The 26,235-nt window shown below is 41.8% G+C and overlaps 1 protein-coding gene across 2 annotated transcripts in view; it reads left to right on the top strand.

Moving 5' to 3' along the window:
- The window catches only part of LOC103356458 (mannosyl-oligosaccharide 1,2-alpha-mannosidase IA), a 212,763-nt gene that overhangs the window by 101,625 nt on the left and 84,903 nt on the right, over window positions 1-26,235 (top strand). For both annotated transcript variants that reach the window (XM_008280600.1, XM_008280601.1), the window contains exon 3: window positions 16,082-16,197. In XM_008280600.1, coding sequence (XP_008278822.1) covers window positions 16,082-16,197 — 116 coding nt within the window. The remainder of the gene's footprint in view (window positions 1-16,081; window positions 16,198-26,235) is intronic.

The following is a 26,235-nucleotide window of genomic DNA, read 5'->3' as shown; positions in this document are numbered from 1 at the left end:
ATCCACCCACTTTCCATCTCTGCCCCCATCCATTTCTATATCCCATGGGCTCCATCTTGATGTGGTGGAAATCATCTGTCTCCATAGCGACCGGCGCCAGGTGACAAGTCAGGATGTGGTCCCTCACGCCTCCTGAGAGCACATCCCAACCCTCCATTCAATATGGCCTATTTGTTCTGGGACCAATAGGGCCTCAAACTGAAACTGCTGGCTGGACACATCACATATCATAATAATTGTACAACCTCAACCATTTTTTTTTAATATCATCCTTGTAGTGTCCAGCAGCAGCAGCAGCAGCAGCAGCAGGGAGGTTTGGGAATGATTCACACGTTCTATGGTGCCATTAAAAGGATATTCACATTATAGCACACAGATTTTTAGGCATCGTTACCGGAGAGCAATAAAGATTTGAAAACAATTTGCCAACCAATATTATTGAATTCATTCTACAAAGCCACACATCATCAATTGCAATACAGATGTCTTAAGATGTTGTTGTAATTGTCATTCTTTTATCATGTGCATGCACGTTTCTGTTTGCATGTCTTTCAACATACCTGCAGACCTAAAATGATGCATCTGCAACAACATCAGCCAATAATATCAGTCTACCAATTCATCAGTCAGGCTCCGGCGCATAGAGAATCAATGTGTACATTATCCTGTTTACTGAGCAGAGCAAACAGGTTTGCTCTTGAAAATACACTGTGCTGTAGAGTTGTCAGATACTGAAGGGATGCAGTTTACTATGAGTGTTCACAAGCAAAACGTTCATCTGCGGTTTCCCATATATCCATGTACAACATCTCATTTCAGTGGATCTCACTCTCCACAGATTGAGTATTTAAATTCGAGTTGAAACCTGAATTCTCACTTCCAGTGTTAGTAATGTGACGTTTAGTGATACTACAGCTGCTGCTACATTTGTGAAGTGTAGAACAGCTTCTACGCTTCAGACCTCTGAGTGGGTGGTTCCCAGGGAATCAGCTGACTGACAACCAAGCGCCAACTAGTAGGAAACATGTCGTTTACTTCCATGTTGCACTGATGTATCATGGTGTCAACAGTTTCCCTGAGGTACCCCACCAAAGGGATCAATAAAGTTTAATCTAATCTAATCTAATCTAATCTGGTGTTCAGACTATGAAAGTTGTTACACATCATTTTTTCCTATTTTCACAAGATGTAATTAGTCTATCCATAGATATATATATAATAAAGGCTAGATGTCTCGTCCGCGCTGTCGGCCAATGGAATCGCACGGCCACACTGGCGGCCATCTTGCCACAGTCAGCTCGCTCACCCATAACATTGTGTTGTAGTGGTGCATGTACTTTTTAAGTAACCATAACTTGCTCAATTTTCAACCAATTTTCAAACAGTTTGGTTTGTTATAAACATCAGAGGTGTAGTTATAACACTGCACTTATGGATAATTATGTTACACTCTCACGGCCAGCAACAATTAGTATTTTTGTAATTTGAAATGTAGCCACGTTAATAACGTTTGTAAGAAGCCAAACCGTTTGTAAATCCGTCAAGATTTCAGCGAGATAAGAGTATTTGTGCAGATCTCTTCAGGTCCTTCACGTACCACAGGTTCCACCAGAGAGCTTTCCCCGATTCAAGATGGCCGCTGGTGATCCCGTTGCAAACGCCGCCTTAAGACATCTAGCCTTTATTATATATATCTATGAGTCTATCCCTTATAGCATCAAATGGAACGTGGAAGCTAGTCGGTTTAGCTTGCTAATTATAACAAGCTGTTGCACGCTATTTCAAGATCTGCTGAGTCACAAACTATGAACAGTCTGAAGCATGCTGCAAAAAATATATTGTTTATTTCTGTCTGACTTTAGAGCTGACTTTAAAAATTCATTTTTAACCTCTTCCACCCTGGAAGCCTCCAGACCAGACTTTATCTGTTGTTAAAAAACAATCAATTGGTGCCATTTTTTAAAAGTTGGTAAGCGTGGTGCATTCACTGAACATGACGTCTAGTACTAGTCTGACGAAAATGGATGTCGCATTTGCTGCCATTCGCCTTTGTTGCTTCAAATTCTGTGAAGTTGCAGCGGTTAAAAAAACAGGTTCAATAACATCAGTGTTACTGTTTCCCTTTTAATGAGCTTGTAATTTACTCTCTAGTTTATAATTTTGATTACATGGAACTAAAAAGGCCAATTTCAAATCACAGTCTTACCTGGTGGTAAGAAAAATGAGACTTATTGTATTTCACAGTTCCCTCCATCGAGCAGCTGCGACTAAATACATTCAGGGGGTTTTTTTCAGGTTGAAATTTCCAATAATAAGCTGGAGCTCAAGGAGTTAATGCTCCTCTCCTAAGGTTGAGCAATAACAGCCCAGCTGGAAACATATCATGGAACACTAGTTAATGTTGTAAATAATGATTTGCACATGAAGCTCAGATGGTAGCTCACATAAGGGCTGCTCACTCCATGAACGCAGGGAAAGAGCTCAGGAGAGTGGAGAAAATATTTCAACCCTGCTGCGGGTGCATGCTGGAACATTTAAGGTGCAGGCAGATGAGAAACTTGACAGCAAGCCTCTGATAATGCACTCTGGGGGAGAACCTGCTGTCAGAGCAGGTTTCGTCCCGCTGCATATAATGACGGTCCTGGCTAGCTCTGCATCTGCTGGCACTGGAAGAACGGCAACTGCCTGGAGATCACAGCACATCCAAAGTGGGCTCAGTGCTTCACTCACACCAAGAGCTAGTGACAGGGTTATGAAAGCATGGCTGTGTTGAGATCATGAGGGGTTTTCACGAGGATGGATAGCTCATTTAGAATGCAAAGCCTGAAGAAATAAAAAAGAGAGAAGACTGACTTACAGAGATCTTAGATAATGAAGCGAGAGTGCGTGACCTTTAACTGTATCGTTTCTGGTAATCTACTGCGGGGCTTTGCCATGCTGATCACGTCATCTGATATATAGAAAGTTTATATATGCTGGAGGTATTGATTTGCTGCTTCACCTGATGGACAGAGCTCCTGCTATACAATACAAAGCAGAAGGCAGGATGACTAGATGAAAGCCAAACCATCTTTCATTATCATCACCACCGAATTTCAAACTCTTCCCTTCTTGGATTAGAACAAGTCCCCCTCAGTGGGCATGAGCACATCATCAAGCCTCTGTGCAGGGATTATAGTCAAGATGATGAAAAACTGGTTGCAAAATGTATGACGAAGTAGGAGGATTATAAGGGATTGTACTCTATGCTACTGTAATGATTCAATCACAGGCTGATGGAGACAAGGGCGAGGGTCAAATGTTCTGCATCCAGATGAAGCCCCAAACCCTTTATGTTGTTCCTTCTTGGCATTTGGTGGCGTCACGATCCTTAAACTCTGTATTTATGTAATCTGCGATCACCGATCGGTCTGCGATGACGTAGATCCGGAGTCACGACGGCAATGACGTCTCCGCAACTTGAGACATGCCGCTTGGTGTGTAGTAATCAGTGTTTGGCAGTTTTAATCACAAGCCTTGCCTGACAAGCTCTTAAGCTCGTGGCAGCATTAGGGAACAGATTTAGCTTCATTTACTTATTTTAGGGACTATTAATATACGGTCCTTTTTTTAGCTTTGCCTCGTCGCAGCCCGTCTCCACTCTAATCCTGAATATTTCACTAAGTCGCACAATAAGTTCTCCTCCTCTAAGTCCACCTGTCTTTTCATCCTTCGTCTTAAACCGTCCGTCGTGGAGCATCAGACGTTCGGCGTTCTCAATGACAGTCCTTCGTTTAAATTCCCCTCACACCTCCGTCTGTCAGGTACATGGGAACATTTTGTTTTTGTCTCTATACGCTCGTTTGTCATTCACCGGCACCTCTTCAGTTGTTGGGTTTTAAAGAAACAAAGTCGCGTTTACGTTTTGTCTTTTCTCCGAGTTGTTGTGGTCACACAGGTGTAGTCTACCTTGAAGCGTGAGAACCAGCTCTGGGGGAATCAGCGCAGGTCAACCTCTGCAGCCTGTGGCTCTGAAGCTCATGCTCAGGTGCACATATACTTTCACCCTCACTGTTTATCTGCATCATCCTGCACTATCTGTGTTTGCAGAAAATAGTTTCCCTCAGTCTCCCTGCCAGGTATTCAGAGCAAATCTTTTCCAGGTGGGGCTCAGGTTAGGCGTACGGACTCTTGTCTCGGCGCTGTGAGTGGACGGCAGGAGAAGGATAGCGGCAGAATGAATAAGTAAAATTGCATGAAATTATCCCTTACTCTTTTGGTGTAGCCTGCCGCGAGGGTTGTAAGAACTTCCAGACTGAGTCTCACTTCATAGGTGGCGGCGGCGGCGGTGGGGGGGGGGAACTGAATGGTGATAACAGCCTCTGGCAACCTGGAAACAGAAGAGGGTGACAGAAATAAACAGAAGAATGGGAGAAGCAGTGAAAGAGAAATTGATACTGAATAATGTAGACAAGTGTTTCAAGTCACATTGCTCCCAGAAATATTGTTGGAAAGTTTGCATTTCCTTTATAATTGACTGTGAAATTTGGTGGTGAGCAAGCAACAGTAGCTTCCATGTGCAGACAAACGGCGTCTAAACGGCCTTTCTACAGATTGATCAGAAATATGGACTTGCTTATGTCTTTTCCTGTATTAAAATCTTTTTAAAAATAATCTTTAAGCAATTTCATATAACCACAAATCGCTTTATCTTTATTGCCTGTTAGGGCTGAATGATCTGCGAAAAAAAAAAAAAAATCTAATTGCGATTTTTCTGAGGGATATTGCAATTTGATTTGCGATATAATTTTTTTAATGTCAAAGCCTGGGTCCTTGGGTCAGCCTCGCTGCATAATATGTATCCTAAATTGCAATCTTTGCAAATTGCTAATTGAATTGTTCCAAACTGCAATTTTAATTTGAAATTGATTGATTGTTCAGCCCTGCTGCCTGATAGAAATGAGATAGTTGCCCTTTCCGTCAGACCAGTCATAAAAAAAGATGTGAACTAGATATTCAAAATAGCTCAGACATTCAAACATCAACTACAGATGTATGCAGACACTCAAAGCACACACAGCGTCCCAGTTCCAGGTTCTTCCGCTACCTTTGAATAGCTGCCGTGATGCACAAATGAAGCACAGCAGCTGCTCTTTTAAAATGGCTGGTTTAATTTCTCCAGTTGACGGGCGCTTCTTTGTCAACAAGTTATGATACCTCTTCCAAACAGGTTTTTCAGTGCACAACTTAGTGGTGCTGGAAAGCTCCATTCAGATGAGATAAAGTCTGGTGTACAGGACGGCAAGCGCTGCCTCATTTTATACCCAGAATAATATCGGAGATGAAGCTTGCCAGGCGGATATCAATCACATGAAACCTCAGACTGAAAAAGTCATGTTTTATTCACAGCGTTGACCCCAGCTGCAAAATAAGGTCCTTTTAATTACTGAGAATATTTTTTTCCCACTTGTTAACTTTCTCGATATGAGTTGGATGACCTTACTACTGGCTGGATTGTCACTGCTGAGTGTCTTTATCAACTGCCTAATCAGAGCCTCTAGCTTTAGCTGTCATCTCCAATCAGGTTTCGTGCGTTGACAGAGCAACAGATGCCCCCCCTCCCCTCCTTCACTTCCTACTGTGCTGCTGTGTCTGTTGATCAATGCAAGACAGGCTTTTTGGAGAGGGAGGAGGCGAGGGGTTCGATAACACTGTGCGCGATGTGTAATCTCATCTGAGAGGCTGTCATATCAGACAGGCCTGCTGCACTGACACGCCACGCTCTCCCAGAGTGGCAAATTAGATTGCTGCAATTAGATTGACGTGTGTTCTGCTTGAAATCTGGAGGCTCTCTAATCATGTCTGGACAGTGTGCATTTTGCATTTGTTTGGATTGGATTAGTGTGTGTGAAGGTGTGCTGATGGGCTTCGTAGTCTTTGACACTTTCCCAGTTTATTGATAATCCTCGTGAAAGCCAGTCATCTCACATTTGAACCTACTTCCAAACTGCGAAGTAAACATTCAGCATGTGTGGTTGCCGGTTCCCTAGCAGGGCTCCGCTTCCTGTGAAAGAGGAACACCACGGTTTCAGATAATCTTGCCTACATTTTGAAATATGAAAATATGCCAAACATTTGCAGATACCGCTGAGCCGCCAACACTGGAATGTAGTGCTTTTTTTTATTTACAAGACTTGCCTGAAAACAAAATCAGCAATCCGTAAAGCTCAAAATATATGAAAATACAACAAATGTCAATGAGATCTTGATACCATCTCCTCTGACAAGTGTTCAGCAGCTGCCTGTTGCAACATGCAGAGACCAAACATTGATATCCTCTGAAATAAAGGATTCCAGCTGAAGCCTCTGGCTCCGTCATCTCCTTGTCTGCAGGGCTCATAATGGAACAAATTTATTTTGATTCCAGCTCTAATATCCCTTGATCTATCTATTCTCTGTCCCTTTCTCTGTCCTGCCAACAAAATGCTGTTGCTCTGGAAGGCACCATTAGATGCGAGTCCCTCTGCAGGGCTGTTCGACTGTGTGATTACCATAATGGTGAAAATGGAGACACTGAGGGGGAGCCGGGGGGGGCAGAGGACTGTATGGGGGTGACATGGGGGTGCAATCACAATCGGATGCTGCTAATTTTATCCATTCTGGGCATTACCCAGTTATGTGGAAAATAGCTTTCTTGCGGTGTAGTGTATATGTACACATGCTAAGCAGTACATTTATATGCATGGTAGTGGTAACCATGGCAGCAAGGCAGCCCTACAGATGCATTAACAAAATAAGGATGGGTTACACTAATTTTTTCGGATACAGTACCGACTTTATTGTTAAACCACTGTAGGCAATGTTCTTTTTCACTGACAATCATTATATAGCTTATATCAATAGCAGTGAATAAAATAATTCACACAGAAAAAAAAGAAAGAATATTAAGCATTTTAGTTGTTTGGTTATTTGACTACGAATCTGTGACAATTAGATCTGTAGATTAAGACCATTTGATATAACCAAGGCTTGACTGATCAGACTGATTTAAAATGACAGTGAGGAATGATGGACTCCTGTCTGCATTTTAATTAAGTTTAAGGCGATTTTTAATATACATGAATCTTGACTTTTACACTTTTACATCCAGCTTCGTGTAGTATGAATTCATAACATGTTACAAGGCAGCGGTCCAGGACTTGGTGTCTGCTGTGGCTTTTGCCACTTCACCGAGAGCTAGGCTGTTTTCTGAGCCCCCCTCTTCCTCATCTTCCTCTGTGCTTGTCTGGACAGGGGTGCTACATCAATGTCTCACATTTTATATGCATATTCCTTGAAGCAGGGTCAGCTTATCTTAGCCTTATGCTTTAAACAATGCGTGTCAGTAAACAGACCTCTCCAAACAGCTCTTTCTCTACGGCTGGCACCTGCTCCTCTACGTTCTTTTTTTTTTAAATACACCTCTTACTCTTGTCTGAAGAAAAAAAGACCAGAAAATTAGTGATTTAGAGCACCAAAGCTATCAGAATTCAGCGCACTCTGTGCACTGCATGAGATGTTTGCAGTCTTACTTGAGACTAGATCCTGTCAAAGGTTGATTGGAGGATGTGAAGTATGTTGCAGGTGCAATTTGTCCAGTGTAAAGAGAACAAATTGTGCAGTCTCGACTGGAAGTGAGGATTCAATTGAACATGTCTAATGAGCCCTATGTATGCACCCTTGTTCTGCAAAGTAACTGGTGGAACAGTCTTTACACTGTTAATCAGTAGGATTAGTTTCCCCGACTTACATCTTGTAGCAAGGATAGGGTAGGATCTGGAAGTAAAGATCTAACGTATATTAGAAGAAGGTTCCCTCTGATAGGGAAAGAGTCGGTTTCTGCTCGCTTATCTGTGGACAGTCGCCAAACTGTTTGGGCCGCAAAGTCAGATTTAGTTTGGGGGTTTGTTGGGATACCTACAAACACAAGCTGACATTAGAGATAGACAAATCTGGTCAAAGCAAAAAAAGAAAAAAACAAATTAACCAGTGCAACAACACTGTAATGTAATGAATACAAGACAGATTATTTTTGGAGAACTGGTTAGATGTTAAAAATGCAACTTTTCCATCAGATGTACTCGAGTTTTATTGGAAAACCAAAACTCTGCTCAGCTCAAATCATGGAAAGTAGATTTGCTGGACTGTACTGTTACCAGTCTCTCTGTCAATGTTGAGTTGGAACCAACACCTACAAGACTATCCATCCATTATCTATACACCGCTTAATCCTCACTAGGGTCATGGGGGGCTGGAGCCTATCTCAGCTGACTTAGGGCGAAGGCAGGGGACACCCTGGACAGGTCACCAGTCTATACACTTAGAGACAAACCCTACAAGACTAGCGCCATCTAATCAGTTTCGTATTGATTTATTTCAATCTTCAAGTTTGCATTCTTCGATTCTACAATAACAATAGACCAACCAGGAACCACAGCGATCAAGGAATGTGCCTGCAGTGCACCACTAATATCCTTCTAGCTGCACTTGGTGCACTCAGTTTAACCAAAGCTCCTGTATCAAATTCTTATGTCATTTTTATGCTTTGTGATGTTCATTTGATACAGTGCCAGAAATCACAGATTGCACGTTTGCATCATAATCATCATCAACTATATGCTATACCAAGTGTTGCCAGATAAGTTTGAACAGCTGGCACCGACTGTACCAAACTGTGAAGGTCAAACAAAAACATCATCTTTGCTGTTATTTTATCATTTAAAATAACTGGTTTTAAATAATTCAGCCTCATACAAGCTATGACTTTGGTGTTTATAATTCATAAAGGTTATGAAGGCCAGCAGGTAGGATGTTCCAGCAACTGTGGCCCATGTAGTTCATTTAGAGATGCAACCAATCAGTTGGTAGGAAGCAGTCGATCAAGGTTTTCTTTAGTTGATGGCATATTAATGCTCACCTTTGTCTGTCAGATGGTCTGATTTTCAAAGAGACCTCCGAATTTATTAACGACTTTATTTATCTGTGCCTTTAAAAGCAAATCATGAGTAATAACAGAAATCCTTTTTATGATGTGAATGCTGTGGGGAAAGTTTCATGAGGCACAAACATGAGAGAAAGATCATGGCTCAAGCTGAAAGACTTGTACTGGTACAGTCACAAAAACACCTTGGTTTGGTTTTTAATGACGACTTCGTTAAGGTTAAGGGACATCATAATTGGGTAACATTATGAAATGATCACGGTCTTCTTTACCAGAAACAGAAATCCCAGTGTTTGTTGATCCAACCTCCTCACTGTGTGGCTCTTATTTTCTGACAGAACTCAAACATCTCTGCTTTCACCATCAATGTGTCAAATTCAACTCTGTCACAACAGTAAAAACCTGTCTGATGTCCGAACAAAGAGTACGTTTTAACATGCTGTAATATGCAGCGGTAGAAGTACATCCAGTTGATTCCCCCCTTTTCTTTCACTATTGATATTTCTTGACTCATCTGGCATCTTCTCCTCAAGGAGACTAAAACACACAGTTATTACTCCAACCCTCCAGAAAAGTCCATTCTGATTGATGGACATGACATTTCTCACTCTGTGTCTATCTACCTTTTTCATGTTCTGCCCTGTAACCCTACTTAATCCGGCTCCCTCCAGCCTCACTTTCTTCCCCCCCTCCCCATCCTCAGTGTTGCTCTATTGGCGCTCTCCATCAAAAGTCCGCTCACCTACAGAATCATCTCCTTAGTGCACTTTATCTGCGGCGCTAACCCTGTGCCTCGAATAGCAAACAGCTAGATATCGTTAACATCACACAGACACACCGGCTCGCTAACCCTGTCTCTCTGGTGTCAGGTAGCATTAGCGCTAACAAGATGCTCATTGGCCTTGCGATTGATAATTGGATACTGGCATCCACTGGTAACAGGGCGGTGTAATTAGTGCGAATTGCGGCGTCTGCATCAATTAGATTCACTTTGATGACGTTAGTGAGACGGCTTACAGTATTGACCGGATCTTTAATATTTCATTCCTGCAGATTTGTGATATGAGTTGCCGGCCTAAATGCGAGGCGTGTAGCTCCAATCAGACGTCTGCTTTCCTGAGGGTGTATTAAAGCACTGTTTTTAAAACTGATCATTCTTATCTGGCTAACGTAAATGCCCTTTGAATGTACGGTGAATACCGGCATGTGTTTCGCATGCATATTGTACATTAGATCAGAAATGTTGCCTCTGAACTGTTTCCCTAAGGACTGCAATAAAGCAGTGGTTTATCCTGGTACATCAGCAGTATGGGCACGTTTAGAGACAAGGAGAGGAAGAGAGAGAGTGAAGTCAGTAATATCGCGACACAAACATTCTGCAGTGAGTGATTGATCATGTGGACTCGGGCCTTCTAATGTAACCCCGCTGACCGACACTGACTGGCCTGTGACAGCCGTGATGAATGAACATCCACCGGCCAATGTCTTACTAATGGCTTTCCTTGTAGTCGGCATGCCTACACACTTACACGCTCGCTGGTGCACGTTTCTCATTTGTACACGTGTACGCTTAATGTCTACTTTGTGGTACTGCTGCTCAAAGGACGCTGGTATGTTGGTATATTCATGCACATTTTGAATAATTAAATAGAAGCTACTTGAAGCTTTGATGGGTAGATTCAGTTTTCTTTTACCTTATAGTTTACATGCATTTAGTTGAATAGACCATTGACAGTGTATTATTGTAACCCAGTGTTGAAATGATTGGTCAGCTGGTTTATCTTTAATTAAACTAATTAGGTATGATATGAGAAATATTTCTTATTTTGTATGTGTTTTATCTAAATTGCAATCAGTTTATCTTCTTACTGTTATGTGTTGAAAACTAGCAGTTTAAAGGCATCATGTTGGAGTCTTAGCACTTTTGTTTTTGCATTTTTTACTCCTTTGATCTGACATTTTATACATTTTAGAGAATTTTTTGTGGCATACTGTTGTTAGACTTCATGTTTTCTGTTCTGTACAGCAGCCTAATTGTCCATTGATAACTGTAATGACTTGTTGAAAGGTACCAGCCTTAGTATAATGTGTGTGCACTCTTAACATCAAAAGTTCAAAGCAAAGAGTAGTTCAGTGCTGAAACATAATTAAATTTGTCTTAAACTATGGGAACTTAATTAAATATAACTTTATTTGTAATATGTGTTGTGTGAGAACAATATAAATTAAAATCATGTTCTTAAAATAAGATTTTATGCACAGGATCCTTTAAAAAAAAAAAAAGGCAATAAAATTAGCTAATTATTCAGAGCCTACCTTAGCTGACATAGTACTTTAATAGTGGGAATTTCCCAACAAATTTTTGCAGCGAAGTATGTTTCCTAAACAAATTGACATGGAATTAATGGGGCTCCTCTGAGTTTGGGGCTGTTGCCAGCTTGGCCAGTTAGTTATCCAGCATTACTGTGTGGATGGTTTGCCATTATTTATGGGCTGATGCCCAGTAAACAGTAGGTATTTGAAGCTGTTGCTTCAAAGCATGGGTCCTTCTGTTTGTATTCAATTATTTTTATTGGATAATTGGCGTATCGGATGCGTCCACAGCCTGTAAATACAGATTGTCTTCACTGTTTATTTTTGGGCTTTACCAGGCATTAAATATGACGCTGAACGCACCGTACAGGATATTAGAATGCATGAGAATGTAAATTGAGACCCTGTTGGCATGAATGTCAGCTTGAGCATGTTTATCAATCTTTATAAATAAGCAATAGAACACACCTTTTGCCCCAGTCCCTCAGGGCTCCTTTCATCGCCGGCAAAGGGCTACAGAAATAAATAGGGTCTTAGACCATGGAAGCCGAAGGAGTACACCATGATGGATTGATCTGCTCCGTCTATCCTCAGAGTCAATCAATCATCTTAGCTTTGGTGCTGTTTTCAATAGGAATTTTCCACTCTGCTGTTTCGCCTGCAGCCACAGAGAGCTACTTCTGGGTTTGGATAACCAGGGGGCATTAGATTACACCCGTCCCCTCAGTCGTCACCATCGCTATTTGTCGTCGAATGCAGACACGGCTGCTCAATAAGCAAACTAAGTACGCTTGATTTCCTGCTTCTGTAACATTAGCAGAAGCCGGAAGTATTTCTGATATGGCACACTAACATCTGACACTACACACGCACTAGGCCGTGGTTAACAGCCTCGACAGATGGTCCTCCAGAGTTATGGAGACTACACGAGTCTTGCTTGAGGCTAGCGCTGCCCCGTTACTGACAACACGAGCAGACAAGTGTTCAAAGACTGGGGATGTGTGGTACAGCATAGCTACCGCCGTGGCACAGCAACCTTGTGAGGGCAACATGCTTTGGTGTGGAGTGCTAGAACAAAAGCAGTCGCAGTGCAGGGTAACTTTTTATGACACGGAGAGCTTCACATCATATCTGTCTGCCTCCTTTACAAGAAATATTTCTGGATGTAGCGTGTGACACCCATCATTCAGTCGAGCCAAGTCATTGATCCCTGCCCCCCGTGCCCTTTGGCATCCCGGCCGACCTCATCGACTAATCCATATAGCTACGGGGAGACGAGGTGAAAGGTCAGTGGTGAAGTGAAGCATTTTGCTCTCATGGTAATAATGTTAAGTGCAGCTACAAATACGACATGACTCACAGGGCGAACACTGACAGGAATGAAAAAACCTTAAGAGGATGAAAAGAGCAGAGTTGTTGATTGAAACTGGCCTAAAAAAAAAAAAAAAAACCCTGTTGACAGTAACAGAGTCTGATGTCTGTTCTAAGTTGTTTAGATCACATTAGACAAGATGCCCTTCATCTGTCCATCGCTGCGCAGTCTGATTATAAAAGTGATGTTTTAGTAGAAAAAATGAACTGATCAGTCAAAAGACAAAAAAAAAAATGCTAGTTCAGCATTTTCTAATGTATATAGTTTCATTACACAAAGATGCACATTTTGCCAAACACAGATGCCAATACACTGATTGATTATTCATTTATTGATGTAAATGGTCTGCACTCATTCTCATTCAACCATTCACACACACATACTGCCACTGGGAGCAACTTCGGGTTCAGTGTTTTGCCCGAGGACACTTCAACTGTGGAGGGGCGGGGAATCGAACCGCCAACCTTGCGATTGGAGGACAACCCGCTCTACCACCTGAGCCACAAACGTCAAACACTTGCTGTTTCCTGCCTCTCGAAAATGAGCATTTTTTTCTTTTTAAGTATATTTCATTTTAATATTAATACATCCAGGATCGGGACTGTCAGTTGAAAAAAAATAGGCTGTTTGAAGAAGCCGACCTGAGCTCTGGGAACTTGTCACTAGCAATTTTGAAAATATCTGTATTAATCGACTTCTGACTGCCACCTGGGACTTCTAAAGCAAGCTAATGTTGTGTAATGCTGTCAGCCGGTAGTTGTCTATTTACATATCCAGCCGATATAGAGCAACACTATTGGCATTTATCTTTTGAGTCTTTTTGTGCAAATGTGTTAACCAAGCCCCCCATCTGTCTGCTGGTTATAGGATGTACAATCACGTTTTAGTTTTCATAGTTTTGCTTCAAACCTAACTGCCTATAAAAGCAGTGAGGCTGAAGTTATCGGGCTGTAACGGGAAGTTAAATGTTGCTGAAATGCTCCATAGAGCAGAGGGAGATTACATCATAATTCTTTAATCATCATTTAGAACAACCGCTCTCACGTGCACATTGTGATGCGATCCATAATAAAGACTAAAACTAATGATGATACAGTATAGCAGCGTTAAAAAAACAAAACAATATATAAGTAATTAGGACAGTAGGGAGCAGGAGCTGCATGAGACTTGTTTAAATTTGTGTTTTGTCGCCCAAAGGTATGGATACGATTTGCATATTCGGTGAACTTTAAAAATAATTCTTGACAAAAAAAATCGACGTCTTTGATGTGCCAGGTTGCTGAACGGTTGCATCAGATCAATCCAAGGCATCGACTGTAGGCTAAGTTGTTCTCAGAGGTGAACATAAAGGTTTTTCATCACCTCTCACATTTAACCAGGTCAGCTTCCACACTATTGCATTTTTTTTTTCTTTCTCCCCCAGTAATCTACGATGCGAGCCCCCCGAGCCGCTCGATTCACAGTCTATTTAGTCACAGTTCCTTGTTATTAAACCTCCGAACCGTAATTTGCCCTTGAACTCTTTTACAGTAATTCATTAAGGATAATGTTTATTTTTCCTTTGTGCCAAGCTGTCTCTGAGAGGTTCGGCTGCATTTGCATAATATTTCGCCGTATGAGAATGAAAATAGGCCATGCAATCTTTCACAAGGCCACCAGGATGGAATAAACACCCCCTTAGCATTTCTCATTTAGTTGGTGAAAAGAAATGAATAGCTTTAAATGAGATTCACAAAGACAGGGACTCAAACGTACACAATAACCGCAGACGGATTTTTACACTTTGTGACATTTGCACAGAGATTTAACGAAGGAAACTCGTGGACTCGGTGTAATCCAGGAGCAGCTGCTAAATGTTTGCAATAATCAGTGTATCAGTTCCATTTTTTTTTTCCCCCTCTGGTGGTCGATTCCTAAATGACTTGACTTTCATGTTACAGCGACTGATGCTTTTAATTTTTTTTTTTTTGAGGATGCTTTTAATCTCAGAGAGAAGATGCTTTTCATGTGGGCCACGCAAAGCAGTTTTTTGTATTATCATTCAACATCAACGCAGTAATTGCAGAAGCTCAGCGTGTGAGGGACTTTAATGTTTTACTTTTTATCACACACGCTGTCAAGTTGCTAATCACGACATTAAAGGTTTTTTGGGGGTTAAATCTCAGTACTTATCTCGCTTCTCAGAAGGCAACTTATGTAACAGCCAAGAAAGGAGTCGTTTGTCTGTTATTCGCGTTACTTATTATTTTCTTTTCTTTTTATAAATCCTATTAAAAACTCTCCTTTAAAAACATGCACAAAGGAAACATCATCTGGGTGGATTTATTCACCACCTCAGGGATTAGTGATTGAAATAGTTTTGCATCAGTGTCATGCACTCTACCTCACAACATGCAGTCAGAGTATTCATGTCAACATGTACAGTACATTATAGGAGTAACTTGAATCCGTCCTTCGATCTGTTCTACAAAGATTCCAAAGTCATCTTTCGATTGCATAATGTAGTTCTGTTTGCCTGGTCAAAGGTTGTAGCTGGAACAGGAGAGATATCAGTGGTTAATAACTCTTGTGTAACATAAACTTAGTGTTTTATTTTATCTATATTTGAAAGAAACTTATTTTTTCCGGTACAGTAACAGTGTGATGTAGCAAGAAACTTTTTCAAATAGCTACAGACTCAGCATTAGTGATTTAGGGGAACCAACGTTACTTCATGATGGAAAATCATGCATTAGCTAGCAATGTAAAATACACCCATTCAAGTTTGAAGTGGGGCTGCAGGGTGGTGCAGTTGGTTAGCACTGTTGCCTCACAGCAAGAAGGTTGCCGGTTTGCGTCCCGGTGAGGACACCCGGAATCTGTCTGCGTGGAGTTTGCATGTTCTCCGCGTGGGTTCTCTCCGGGTTCTCCGGCTTCCTTCCACACAGTCCAAAAACATGTTGAAGTTAATTGGTGATTCTAAATTGTCCGTAGGTGTGAATGTGAGTGTGCTTGGTTGTCTGTCTCTAAGTGTAGCCCTGTGATAGACTGGTGACCTGTCCAGGTGAACCTGCCTTCACCCTGAGTCAGCTTGGATAGACTCCAGCCCCCCATGACCCTAGTGAGGATTAAGCGGTGTATAGATAATGGATGGATGGAAGTTTGAAGTGTATGCATTGTTATGGGTTGCTATGGTGACAAGTCCCGCCCACTCCATCTCATATATTATAGGTTGGCTGAAAATGAGCAACAGTTGGAAAGCAAATGGCAAAGATATGTTGATTAGAAATGTGTACGTCGCAAACGCAAATCAATTTCCCCTAAAATGCAACTGAGAATGCAATTTTTTTAAAAAACAACAACAACAAAACCCCCCACCAACAACAAAAAATAAACAAAACCCATATTTTGAGATGTTTGTCCTAACTTGTTTGTCTTTGTCTCAATGCATGTTGCAGGTGGCCTGAGAGGAGCGTCCATCATCGACTCACTGGACACGCTGTACATTATGGGACTGATGGAAGAATACACTGAAGCCAAGGACTGGGTGCAGACCAGCCTGGACCTTAACTCAGTGAGTACAGTTACATCAATTGTTGTTTTTGCGTGATAGTTTTTAGGCTGTATTTAAACTCAACCACTGACCCAGCATCAGGCTCAAACACACTGGCGCTACATAAACATAATGAAGTTTTCAGCAGCGGCCTTGCGTGCTGGATTGATTTTAAGCTTTAACAGCAACATTGTGTCCACTGAGTTTGACAGTTTTCCAAAACTCAGGACATTCCAGCTGGAATCAAAAGCTTCCTGTGCGGCCACCGGCCACGCTGTGTTACCGACTGATGGGATTCTCTGCTTTTCTGAAAGGTCTTTGTGTGGCAGAAAATGCGATAGATAAAAGAGAGGAGGGAGGAGGGGTGGGAAGGATGTTTTAGATAGAAAAATTGTGGGAGAGAGGAGGGAAAAAGAGGCCGTGACACTTTCATTGAGCAACTCCGTAATGACTGTGTTGGGATCAACTTGGGGTTGCCAGTTGTGATATCATGTTGGATGGAGTGGAGGCCGGGGAAAGTGGCGGCCAGGACAGGTTTTTGTGTGGTTTGCTGCTAACAGTCAAGTGTGTGAGCCAGTTTGTCATTGGTTTTGTAAGTTTTGCAAATGAAAGAGGTCATTTCTGGGCCACCTCTCAGTCACGTTCCCCACCAACGGTAGTAAAATGTGGTTTACGTAATGATGTGCAATTACACAAAGCGTGCAAACACAACCATGTCATTATGACTGTCATTGTGGTACTGTAGATGCTAGGCAATAATTACACCAATTTACTGCCTGTTATGACAGTGTGTCAGATGTCTCAACTTTGGGTTGTTTTGTTTGCTGACAAAACATTCCTCAGTTTGCATTAAAAACACTTGTTTATTTCGAGTGTCTTGCTAAGAAAACAAATCCTGACTACATCTGACACATGTGGCATAGTGCACAAGATGCCCTTAGCGCTGAACTGCGCGGGAATATTATTAAGCCAACCATTGTGCACACATATTTATTCCACAGGGAAGCAGCCCTACTTTATAATCAGGGCTAAAACACACACAGTGTGTTTATGATGTGCTTTTATCCCGTAGAGCTCAGCACAATCTTGATCACTGCCAGTTTTGAGGCCATAAATAAATGCACAGCGAGTGTTAATTTCACACATACATCAAAGGAAACCTCCAGTTTTCAGCTGCTGTTTTTCTCACTCATGGCACACTTCCACAGACACATATACATAGTGAAAGGCAGACAGAGAGGCACGACACACACACACACACACACACACACACACAGACACACACACAGAGTTGTTGTTGTGGTTTGTCCCAGTGAGTGCAGATTACTATTAACTTTGAGTGAAGCTGTAGCTGCTGGCTGTGGCAGCAGCCTCACACAACAGCACCGAGTGGAGACAGCCAGTAATGGCAGCCGCTGACAAACAGCCACAGTGTCACCAATCATAAAGACAACAAACACAGATTTACACTTCACAGTGTACTTTGTCACGGGTGTCATCTGCCACAATCCATCTACTTCAGCCCCTTATGCCTTCATTTGTGGTCACCTAAGGGTTGACTCCCACTTCATCTCCTCTGGGACGGAGAAATGTGACTTATTAATGACAAGTTAGATTTATTCTTCAAATATTTTTGTTTTAAAGGCAAGTAATTTACATTTTGGGGCGAATGGGCTGTTTTGTGTCGTGGAAAACGCGACCGCACGTCAGGTTGTTTTACAATCTGATGACGGCATCTGCGGCCGGTGGCTGAGCGGGAGCCTCTGCAATCTCCTCTGGAAATTAATTAGACAGTTTTACAGTGTTTCAAGTATATAATTAATTATTAACGCATGCACATTTATGAATTTCATGTGGCTATTTTTATGTGGTAACACAGGAAGGCACTAAGCAGATACACAGTTATCTGCACATCTACTGTACACCGAGGAGGAGTGCACCACATATTAAACAGCAGCAGCACCTTAGAGAGTACACTGTCCACTTGACAAACATTTATGTGCCACAGGGTATCATCAGCTGTGATACTGATCTACCTTGTGCAGTTTACACATCTACACACCCGCCGCAGAAGAAATCACACACCGGCTCAATGTACAGATTGTCAGATGCGCTTGGGGATGGGTCGCCAAGCTCAGCAAGAGCCTCAGGACATTTTCTGATGTCCTAATTTTATCAAAATACCACTTGTAAGAAATTAATTCCCAGGAACTGCTGGAAAATGTATCACTTGAAATCAGCAGTTTTGTTCTCATTTATATCCACAGAAGAACCATTTTCGCTTGTTTGTTTTTTTTAATAATAAAAAAAGATGCTGTAATTTTTCAACACCAGGCATCAGTTCTGCATTTTAATTGCTAATTTTACATTAGTATTGTAAAGTTTGCATTATAATTGGATAATTAAAATGTGTATGTGCTTAGTGTGCTTTGCCAGAACTATCCCGCCGGCCAGCCAAGGTTCACTTTCAATTAATTATGGATCATTTATTTCTTTTACATAAAAGTAAATGTATTCATGTGACAGTTCATTCATTCTGCCTCCTTAATGTCTTTAGGTGGGGGGGCTTTAATGTATTTTGTCTTTGGGTCAGTGCTTACTTGTGCACAAGAAATCCCATCTGTGGCAGTTCATTATTGTTCAATTTAGCATACTCATCCTAATGTCGCCTTTTTTATTCTGGGGATTTTGGTGTGTTATTAATGTTCTGAGCAGATATGGCATCAGGTCACGCTACAACAGAGCTGGTCTTTTTAAAGTATTTTTTTTACAACTTGCATCCACATAGGGGATATAAACAACACCTGGTCAACCTCAAACACAAGCGCTGATTCTATTTTAGTTTGTCATGTCATGTCAAGATTGTCACTTTTGGCCATTTGAGTGGTCTCTGTCCCATGCAGTGTACTTCAAAGAATCACAATGAGACAAAAACATCCATCGTCTATACACTGCTTAATCCTCATTAGGGTCGTCACCTGGACAGGTCACCAGTCTATCACAGGGCTACACTTAGAGACAAACAACCAAGCACACTCACATTCACATCTACGGACAATCCAGAATCACCAATTAACCTCAACATGTTTTTGGACCTTGTGGGAGGAAGCTGGAGAACCCGGAGAGAACCCAGGGAGAACATGGAGACTCCACGCAGAAAGATCCCTGGTGTCTTCACCGGGACGCAAACCAGCGACCTTCTTGCTGCGAGGCAACAGCGCTAACCAACTGCAGCCCCGAGACAAAAACATGTTTTTACAAATGAGAAAACTAAAGATTAGAAAGATTTTCTTATCGTCTTAGGAAGCTCGGAACTATGCTGGTGTATATTTAATAGTTATTTGGTCATAAATCCAGTCTTGTGTTTGTGTGGCTGGTTTTATTGAAACCTCTTGCCTAGTTTTGTGTCCCCTTCATGTTGCTAAAGTGGCTCTGAGCCTGTTGGGCGATGGGCCTCTGGTGGTGAAAAGTGGTGTCAAGCACCAGGACAGTGGCAGTGGATTCTTTAGGTCCTGTGGATTGTGGGATGGGGCCTTTGTGGATTGCCCTTGTTCTGGTACATCCGACAGATGCTTGATGTAATTAGGATTTGGGGAAACTGGTGGGCACCTTGAGCACTTTGTTGTGTTGCTCAAACTGGTTCTCAGTAACATTCACATTAATGACAGGACCCAAGGTTTCCCAGAAAAACACTGTGTTGCAATGAGCTGTTCAGTGCCATTTACCGCACCTGTCAGTAGTTTTATTGTTGTGGCCAATCAGCGCACAGCATATAAATTGCATTCAAGTGCACACGACACATGCACACTCAGGGATTTTCATGCACAAATTGTTCTTAATTATATTACAATGTCACTAGACGCAGTCAGCCACACTGCAGAGCACTTTGTTAAATTCATCTGTTCAGGCCTGTCTGTCATCCAGAACCCGACAGGAAGTGACAGCTGGTCTATAACTTGTTAGCAGTCAAACAAGGACAGACAGACAAGGACAGCGTTACAGCAGGGCAGATTTGACCGTATGAGCAGCAGGTTTCAGCCCCACTCTTCCCACCGAGGCTCGGACATAGCCGCCGCTCGCTATAATCAGTTTTCACAGGATTTTTATCTTTTTGTGGGAATGAAACCAAACATAACTGCTGAATTCTAAACTTTTATTTATATTTTTAACAAATTGGATTAGTAAGGCAGAAACAGAAGACTTTTAAACTCTGTGCCAATTGAGCAAATTAAATTCTTTGAAATGGATCTTGACCATATGACTTTGAAACAAACAACAAGCTCCGGATGCAGATCCGGATGAGCAGCTCAGCAGACAGACTGGCCCATTCTGTAGCTGAGCCAATTATGAAGACAAAAGAAGCTCCAGAATGTTTCCACCAGTGTTAGCTTTGGCCATATTTCTCTACAAGCTGTTGTTGCATAACGACTGAATAAGTATTTGGCAACATCAGCACAGATCAGAAAGTCTGAGGAAGACTTGAATATTTGGGTTTATGGCATAAACGCTTATGTGTTCCCTCGTTAAAAGGATCTTCCATCAACAGTTTGGTCATTGTGATTTCATCGTTTTGGTCAAGTGCAGTAGTTGCCCTCTGGCAATTCGTTAGACCTATTTTCACTTAAGAGAGAGTAATGAACAGTGAGTAATGAAGACTTTAAGATTGGATATGTATTCCCTCATGTCGCCTTCCAAATTTTATTACTCTTTCAGAAGCTCCCCTCGTCTATTTCTACTCTCTGCCTCACAATTATTTCTAATCTCTGCATTCTAGTGAATGTCTGGCTCAGCTCCTCTCACTTATCATCAGGAAATTTACGAGATCAGGGTGTGATAAAACACACAATGGCAACAGATCACTCTGATCATTTAACTTTAATCCTTTGTCTTTTGGGGCTTTCATCTTCTTGCTCTCATTCTCTCCGTTTAAAAACACACACACATTGGCATGGCCATATCTGTTATCAGTTTAAAAAAAAAATACAAATCTATGTATATATTCATGTACATAGCAGATACAACCTTCCATCCCGATCTTATTATCAATTTCAAATGTTGGATGAATTGTCGAGCGGAAAAGCAGCAAGTGGGAATGACTTCCTGCAGCGCTTTGGTTTGCATTTCAGCTGGAGCTGCCTCCTGCTGAACACAGTCATCCTGCTGAGCAGCATTCTGTGGAAGGGGTGACACTGGTTGTCCCTAATAGTTCTGAGTTTGGACTGAGTCCTCTCTACCGCTATATCCAAAGTGTTCACAAGAGAGCAACGTGCAAAGCTGGCTACCCTGAAGCGCCTCTTGAGCATTCAGGCATTGCTTGCATTAATCCCCAATGTCCAGCACAACATACCGTAAAAACACTGCACTTGTTGTTGCAGACAGATGGAACATCTCAAGGATGCTACTGCAGATGTTAAAGGAAGTCAGACTCCTTAGAATGTGTAGTGTCCTGTAGACAGCCTCTAGATGATCATCCACATTGAGGACGCACATCTTAAACAACCGATCATCAATCAACCACCTATTAACACTTAAACAAATTACATACAGTGAACACATTTTCATGCGCTGATTAAATAAATCGCTTTCATCGCATTATCTATGCAGCTATAGGAATGTTCTCCCAGTAGACTTGAACTTGTTTTCTACTCAACAACACTGTCTGGAAGCCGTTAACCGCTACATGTGTCTCTGTCATGGTGGCCTATTGGTAGCTAAACTTTGACAACACTCTGGATCACACAAACACCGAAAACCGTCTCACCTGTCCACAGTAGTCAGGATTCAAACACAACACGAATGAAATAATAATCACAAAACTACTCATTTAACAATCTGGATTTGAACATTAACATTCTCTTGGTTCTTTGCGCTAACATGGAACTGTCCAGAGTCCGAGCTGCTGCAATTTTCCATCTCATTAAACAGTGAAACACAAGCAGCGACTGTAGCACACATTCTGACCTGCTGTTCCCATATCTTCTGTTTAATTGGTTAAATTATTAATGATATTTAATTACTTAACAATGGATCATTAACATCCCTAGTTCACATGTCCTCCCAGGTGCTTTCTACCATCTCAACATCAAACCCCTGGATGTTGAATGTACCGTCCTCCTGCCAAATCCCAGGATTGGTATTGGCCACACTGAACACCAGCTGGTTCCTCCCACACCACTTCACAAAATGGCTTACCACCTCCCCTCCCCCAGTCATACACCCCATAATAGCAGAGAACTTCTGCAGATGGCTGGACTTCATGTTGACTCTGAAATCGGAGCTTAACAATGTAAAGATGAAGGGAGCCAGCACTGTTCCCTGAGGAGCTCCTGTGTTGCTCACACACAGTCCTGAAGCTCCACAAACTGCAGTGGTCTTCCTGTCAGATAGTCTTCCATGTTATCATGCTGGAGCCCACCTACACCTCCCCATCTTTTTTTTTTTCCCCCAGCAGAGCAGGGCAATCTGTATTAAAGGCGATGGAGAAATCAAAGAACATTTCTTTTTTTTTTTTTTTTTTTCCCCAGCAGAGCAGGGCAATCTGTATTAAAGGCGATGGAGAAATCAAAGAACATTTCTTACATATTCTCGCAGTGCTCCTCGCGCTGTCAAAGTGTGAGTAAGGCCTCTGCAGAATGTAGATGAAAGCATCGTCCACACCAGCATAGGGGCTAATAGGCAAACTGCAAGGGATCCAGTGTGGAGCTCACCAAGGATCAAAGGTGTTACAACAGCAGGCCCACCGTGCTCTTCATATTGTGGGAGGTCAGGGTTTATGGAGGGTTTTATTGGCGATCAAGAGAGGGAAAAAATAGTTGAAAGTAATAATAGACGGCAGAAAAACATCCACTGAGGGTGGCACAAAACACACAATACCCTCATTGTTGCAGGTCGTGAACCTTTGAGATGACTCATTCTCAGAGGTTGATCCAGCCACATGCTGTATGTAAGAGGACTAAAAAAAATAAAGAAGGGAAACACACATTTTCATTCAGACTATTATTCTTTTCTTTAGCCCTGCTGCAGCAGTTTTAAGCCTGTTGCTACTCACTCATAGGCAACTGTAATTTATTAGTGAGCCTGAGAGGTTCGGTAATGCTTTTGGAAATATTGAGTCTGAAGATTAACACATAAATTGCCTAAATTGGTATAAGATTTTGTCCTGAAAGTGACTAGCCAAAAAAATCTGTCTGGGTTCTGGTTTCTATCTGGATAGCTTGTCGGATATAACCCACAAATCTGTGGGTTTTCTGCTGTTGGTCTCACAATACAGACATTTGTCAATTGGACTTATATAAATTGTGATGGACAATTGCTAATTTTACTACTTATTTGGTCGTTTTTGATCAATCGAAGGCAGATCAAGCAGATGACTCGTTATTGAAAATAATTGGTATTGGCAGCCCTTGATGGTTTTATTGATTTATTTATTTTTTTCTGAAATGACATGACTTTTGAAGCTCTAATCTTAGTAAAGGATTTTTGATGGAATAATGGTTAAGCCTATAGCCTGCAGTATGGATGTATCATCCAATTAAAAGACTTACAAAATGTAAACATGGAGCTCTGTGCCTCTTAACTTATCACTGTCCAATCGTGGCCTTAAAATCGTTTTAAAAATCTAACCATGTTTTTATTTGTGCTCGTGTGTTGTGCGATTTTCGCCTCCGAGCTATAAATGTATGCTAATGTATTACCAAATGTAAAAAAGCTGTCACACTAAATGATTTCGTACAGACGCTGGTGTGCACATCTTCTCAGTAAAACCTCATCTATTGTGATTTTAAAACTGCTGCTGTTTATAGATGAAAGGGTCCCCCTGCGAGTTTGTTGATGATTCCCATGAAGCCTCTTCAGTGTAACTAGCAGCATCCTCTGGCAATAACTTCTGATACACCACAGTGAAAAAATCTCCTGAGTCTCACCAAGATGGCAAAGTGACTGGATAATTTGCACATTCAGGCCTGTAATTCCACGTCTCAGATGAAGTGAGTGTGAAGTCTCGTGGGTGTCATTGAGAGAGACTGGGAAAAAAAAGGAGCTATTTTTTTCTTTCGTGGGGCGTGCTGCGTTTTTTCAACCTTGAACAATTCAGTCGTGCAGATGTTGGCATGTGGTAGGAAGGTGTCACTAAATAGGGCAGAGGGCATGGAAGAGAGGCAACAGAGTGGGAGAGGATGGACTTTAATGACTCGATAATCCGACACTAAATGTAAAACCTTCTTTTATGTCGGATAGCAAGGCTGTCGGATTGTCAAGACGGAGGTCGAGATACGAGGAGGGCTTGAAGGCTCATTTGTTGTTAATTATTGTTCGTAGTTGTTATAATAACTAGTAGGGCTGGTCCCAATAGCACTTTCTGGTGTCTGGATATTCAGGCCCAATTAATGATGAATATCAGAATATTCGGCGTAGTCGGGGGGGACACTTCCACCTCGGGGGAGCACTCCGACGGGGTGGAAGTGACAGTATTTGGCTGCTGATGCTAGTTTAGTTAGAGGTCACAGTTCTGTTTCCACCATTGGCAGTGGCGGCAGCAGCACCACTCCCCCGCTGTCGCCACCATTCATGTTTACTTCCGTAAACACTGAGCATGCTCGCTGCGTGTGACGTCGTCGTGTCCTCTTCTGCACATGCGAGACATTTTTGGGTCGTATGAAGTTCACACAGCAGATCACATACAAGTTGTATTTAATTGGAAATGTGAACGAACTCACAAAAAAATCCAAATTGAGCATCAAGTCCTGCAGTCTGAACGTAGCCAATCTGTTGGATTGTTCAGTCAGATAATACGCCGTTATCCTTGTGTGTGACATAAAATATCATGTGGGAGTCTGAATCCAAGGCTGTCGGTATGTTAAGGCTATTTTTAATTAGTTCTGTTAGTTTTTCCTATAAACCTGTCGGATAGCAAGGTTTTCGGATTGTTAAGGGTCGGATTGTCGAGTCACGACTGTACTTCTGAAGCACACTGACAGGGAGGTCAACAGGGCGACAGAATCATGAAATGATTGGCAATGAGGCTGCTTTCACTGGAAATATATTGTCTGAGACATAATGTCATAAAACCTGTTAGAAATGTGTCAGCAGCCGGTAATTCATGTAACATTAATCTGTTGTTACATGCATTAAAAATGTTCAAGGGGCTTTATTTATGTCCATTCTTCACCACACCAGCAGCATGGCGGATGGTTGGTCCAGACAGAAATATCTCAACAACTGTCGATTTCTCTGACAGATCACCTGAGATTTACATTTACAATTTTCAGTGACATGTCTGGTGGGATTGCCATAAAATATACGCAAAACTGAACACGTCCCAGTTTTCAGCTGTACGGTGCCTTGTATTTAGCATTGATTGGCAATGCTCATGTACTATCATGATCAATATTATACCTGTTAAGCATCAGCATCATAGCATACGTCTCGTGAGTATGCTCATGTTAGAATTCAGCCAAAAGCAGTGTTTTTTTTCCAATGCATGGCCTTAGAGAGCTGCAACCATAGCTGTAGGCTCTTAGTCTTTTTTAATGTTGGATTCTTTTTTCTGTCTCTCTTTTTTTTTTGGCCAATCCTTACTTATTGTTGTGGTCAATAGCTGTGAGCTTTACTCTGTGGAAATGTGAAAAAAAAGGCCCAGTAGGGGCTGTTTCAGCAGCAATAAAGCAGAGTATTTTATTCAAATTGTGGTGGAAGTTGTACATTGTCAGAAACACCCTGAAACAGCCTGGAACAAATAAACAATCCCTCAAATCTCCCTGAAGTCTCTTCTGTCAGCTTGAGATATCTGCATTAGCTTGAGGTCTCAATTTCATTACATTCAAATCAACTTTGTAGCAGCGTAACACGCAGCACACACAAAAAAAGAAGCTCTATTTATATCAGTGCTGTTATAATCCAGATGTAATTGAGTTTTGGGTAGAATGGGCGCAGATACGTTGCTTATTGTTGTTTCTGTTAATCTGTTCGACCTCTGAGGGCTGCTGAGCCCAGAGGCCAGGAAGAGTTTGTGTTGCCAGTCCAGATACACATTTGGCTCTCAGACAAGATGGGCTCCTCTAA

This window comes from Stegastes partitus, unplaced genomic scaffold (assembly GCF_000690725.1).
Source record: "Stegastes partitus isolate 25-593 unplaced genomic scaffold, Stegastes_partitus-1.0.2 Scaffold201, whole genome shotgun sequence".
In the NCBI taxonomy this organism is placed as follows: domain Eukaryota; kingdom Metazoa; phylum Chordata; class Actinopteri; family Pomacentridae; genus Stegastes; species Stegastes partitus.
The sequence above is the reverse complement of the archived record's forward strand: the minus strand, read 5'-3'. Positions and strand labels throughout refer to the sequence as shown.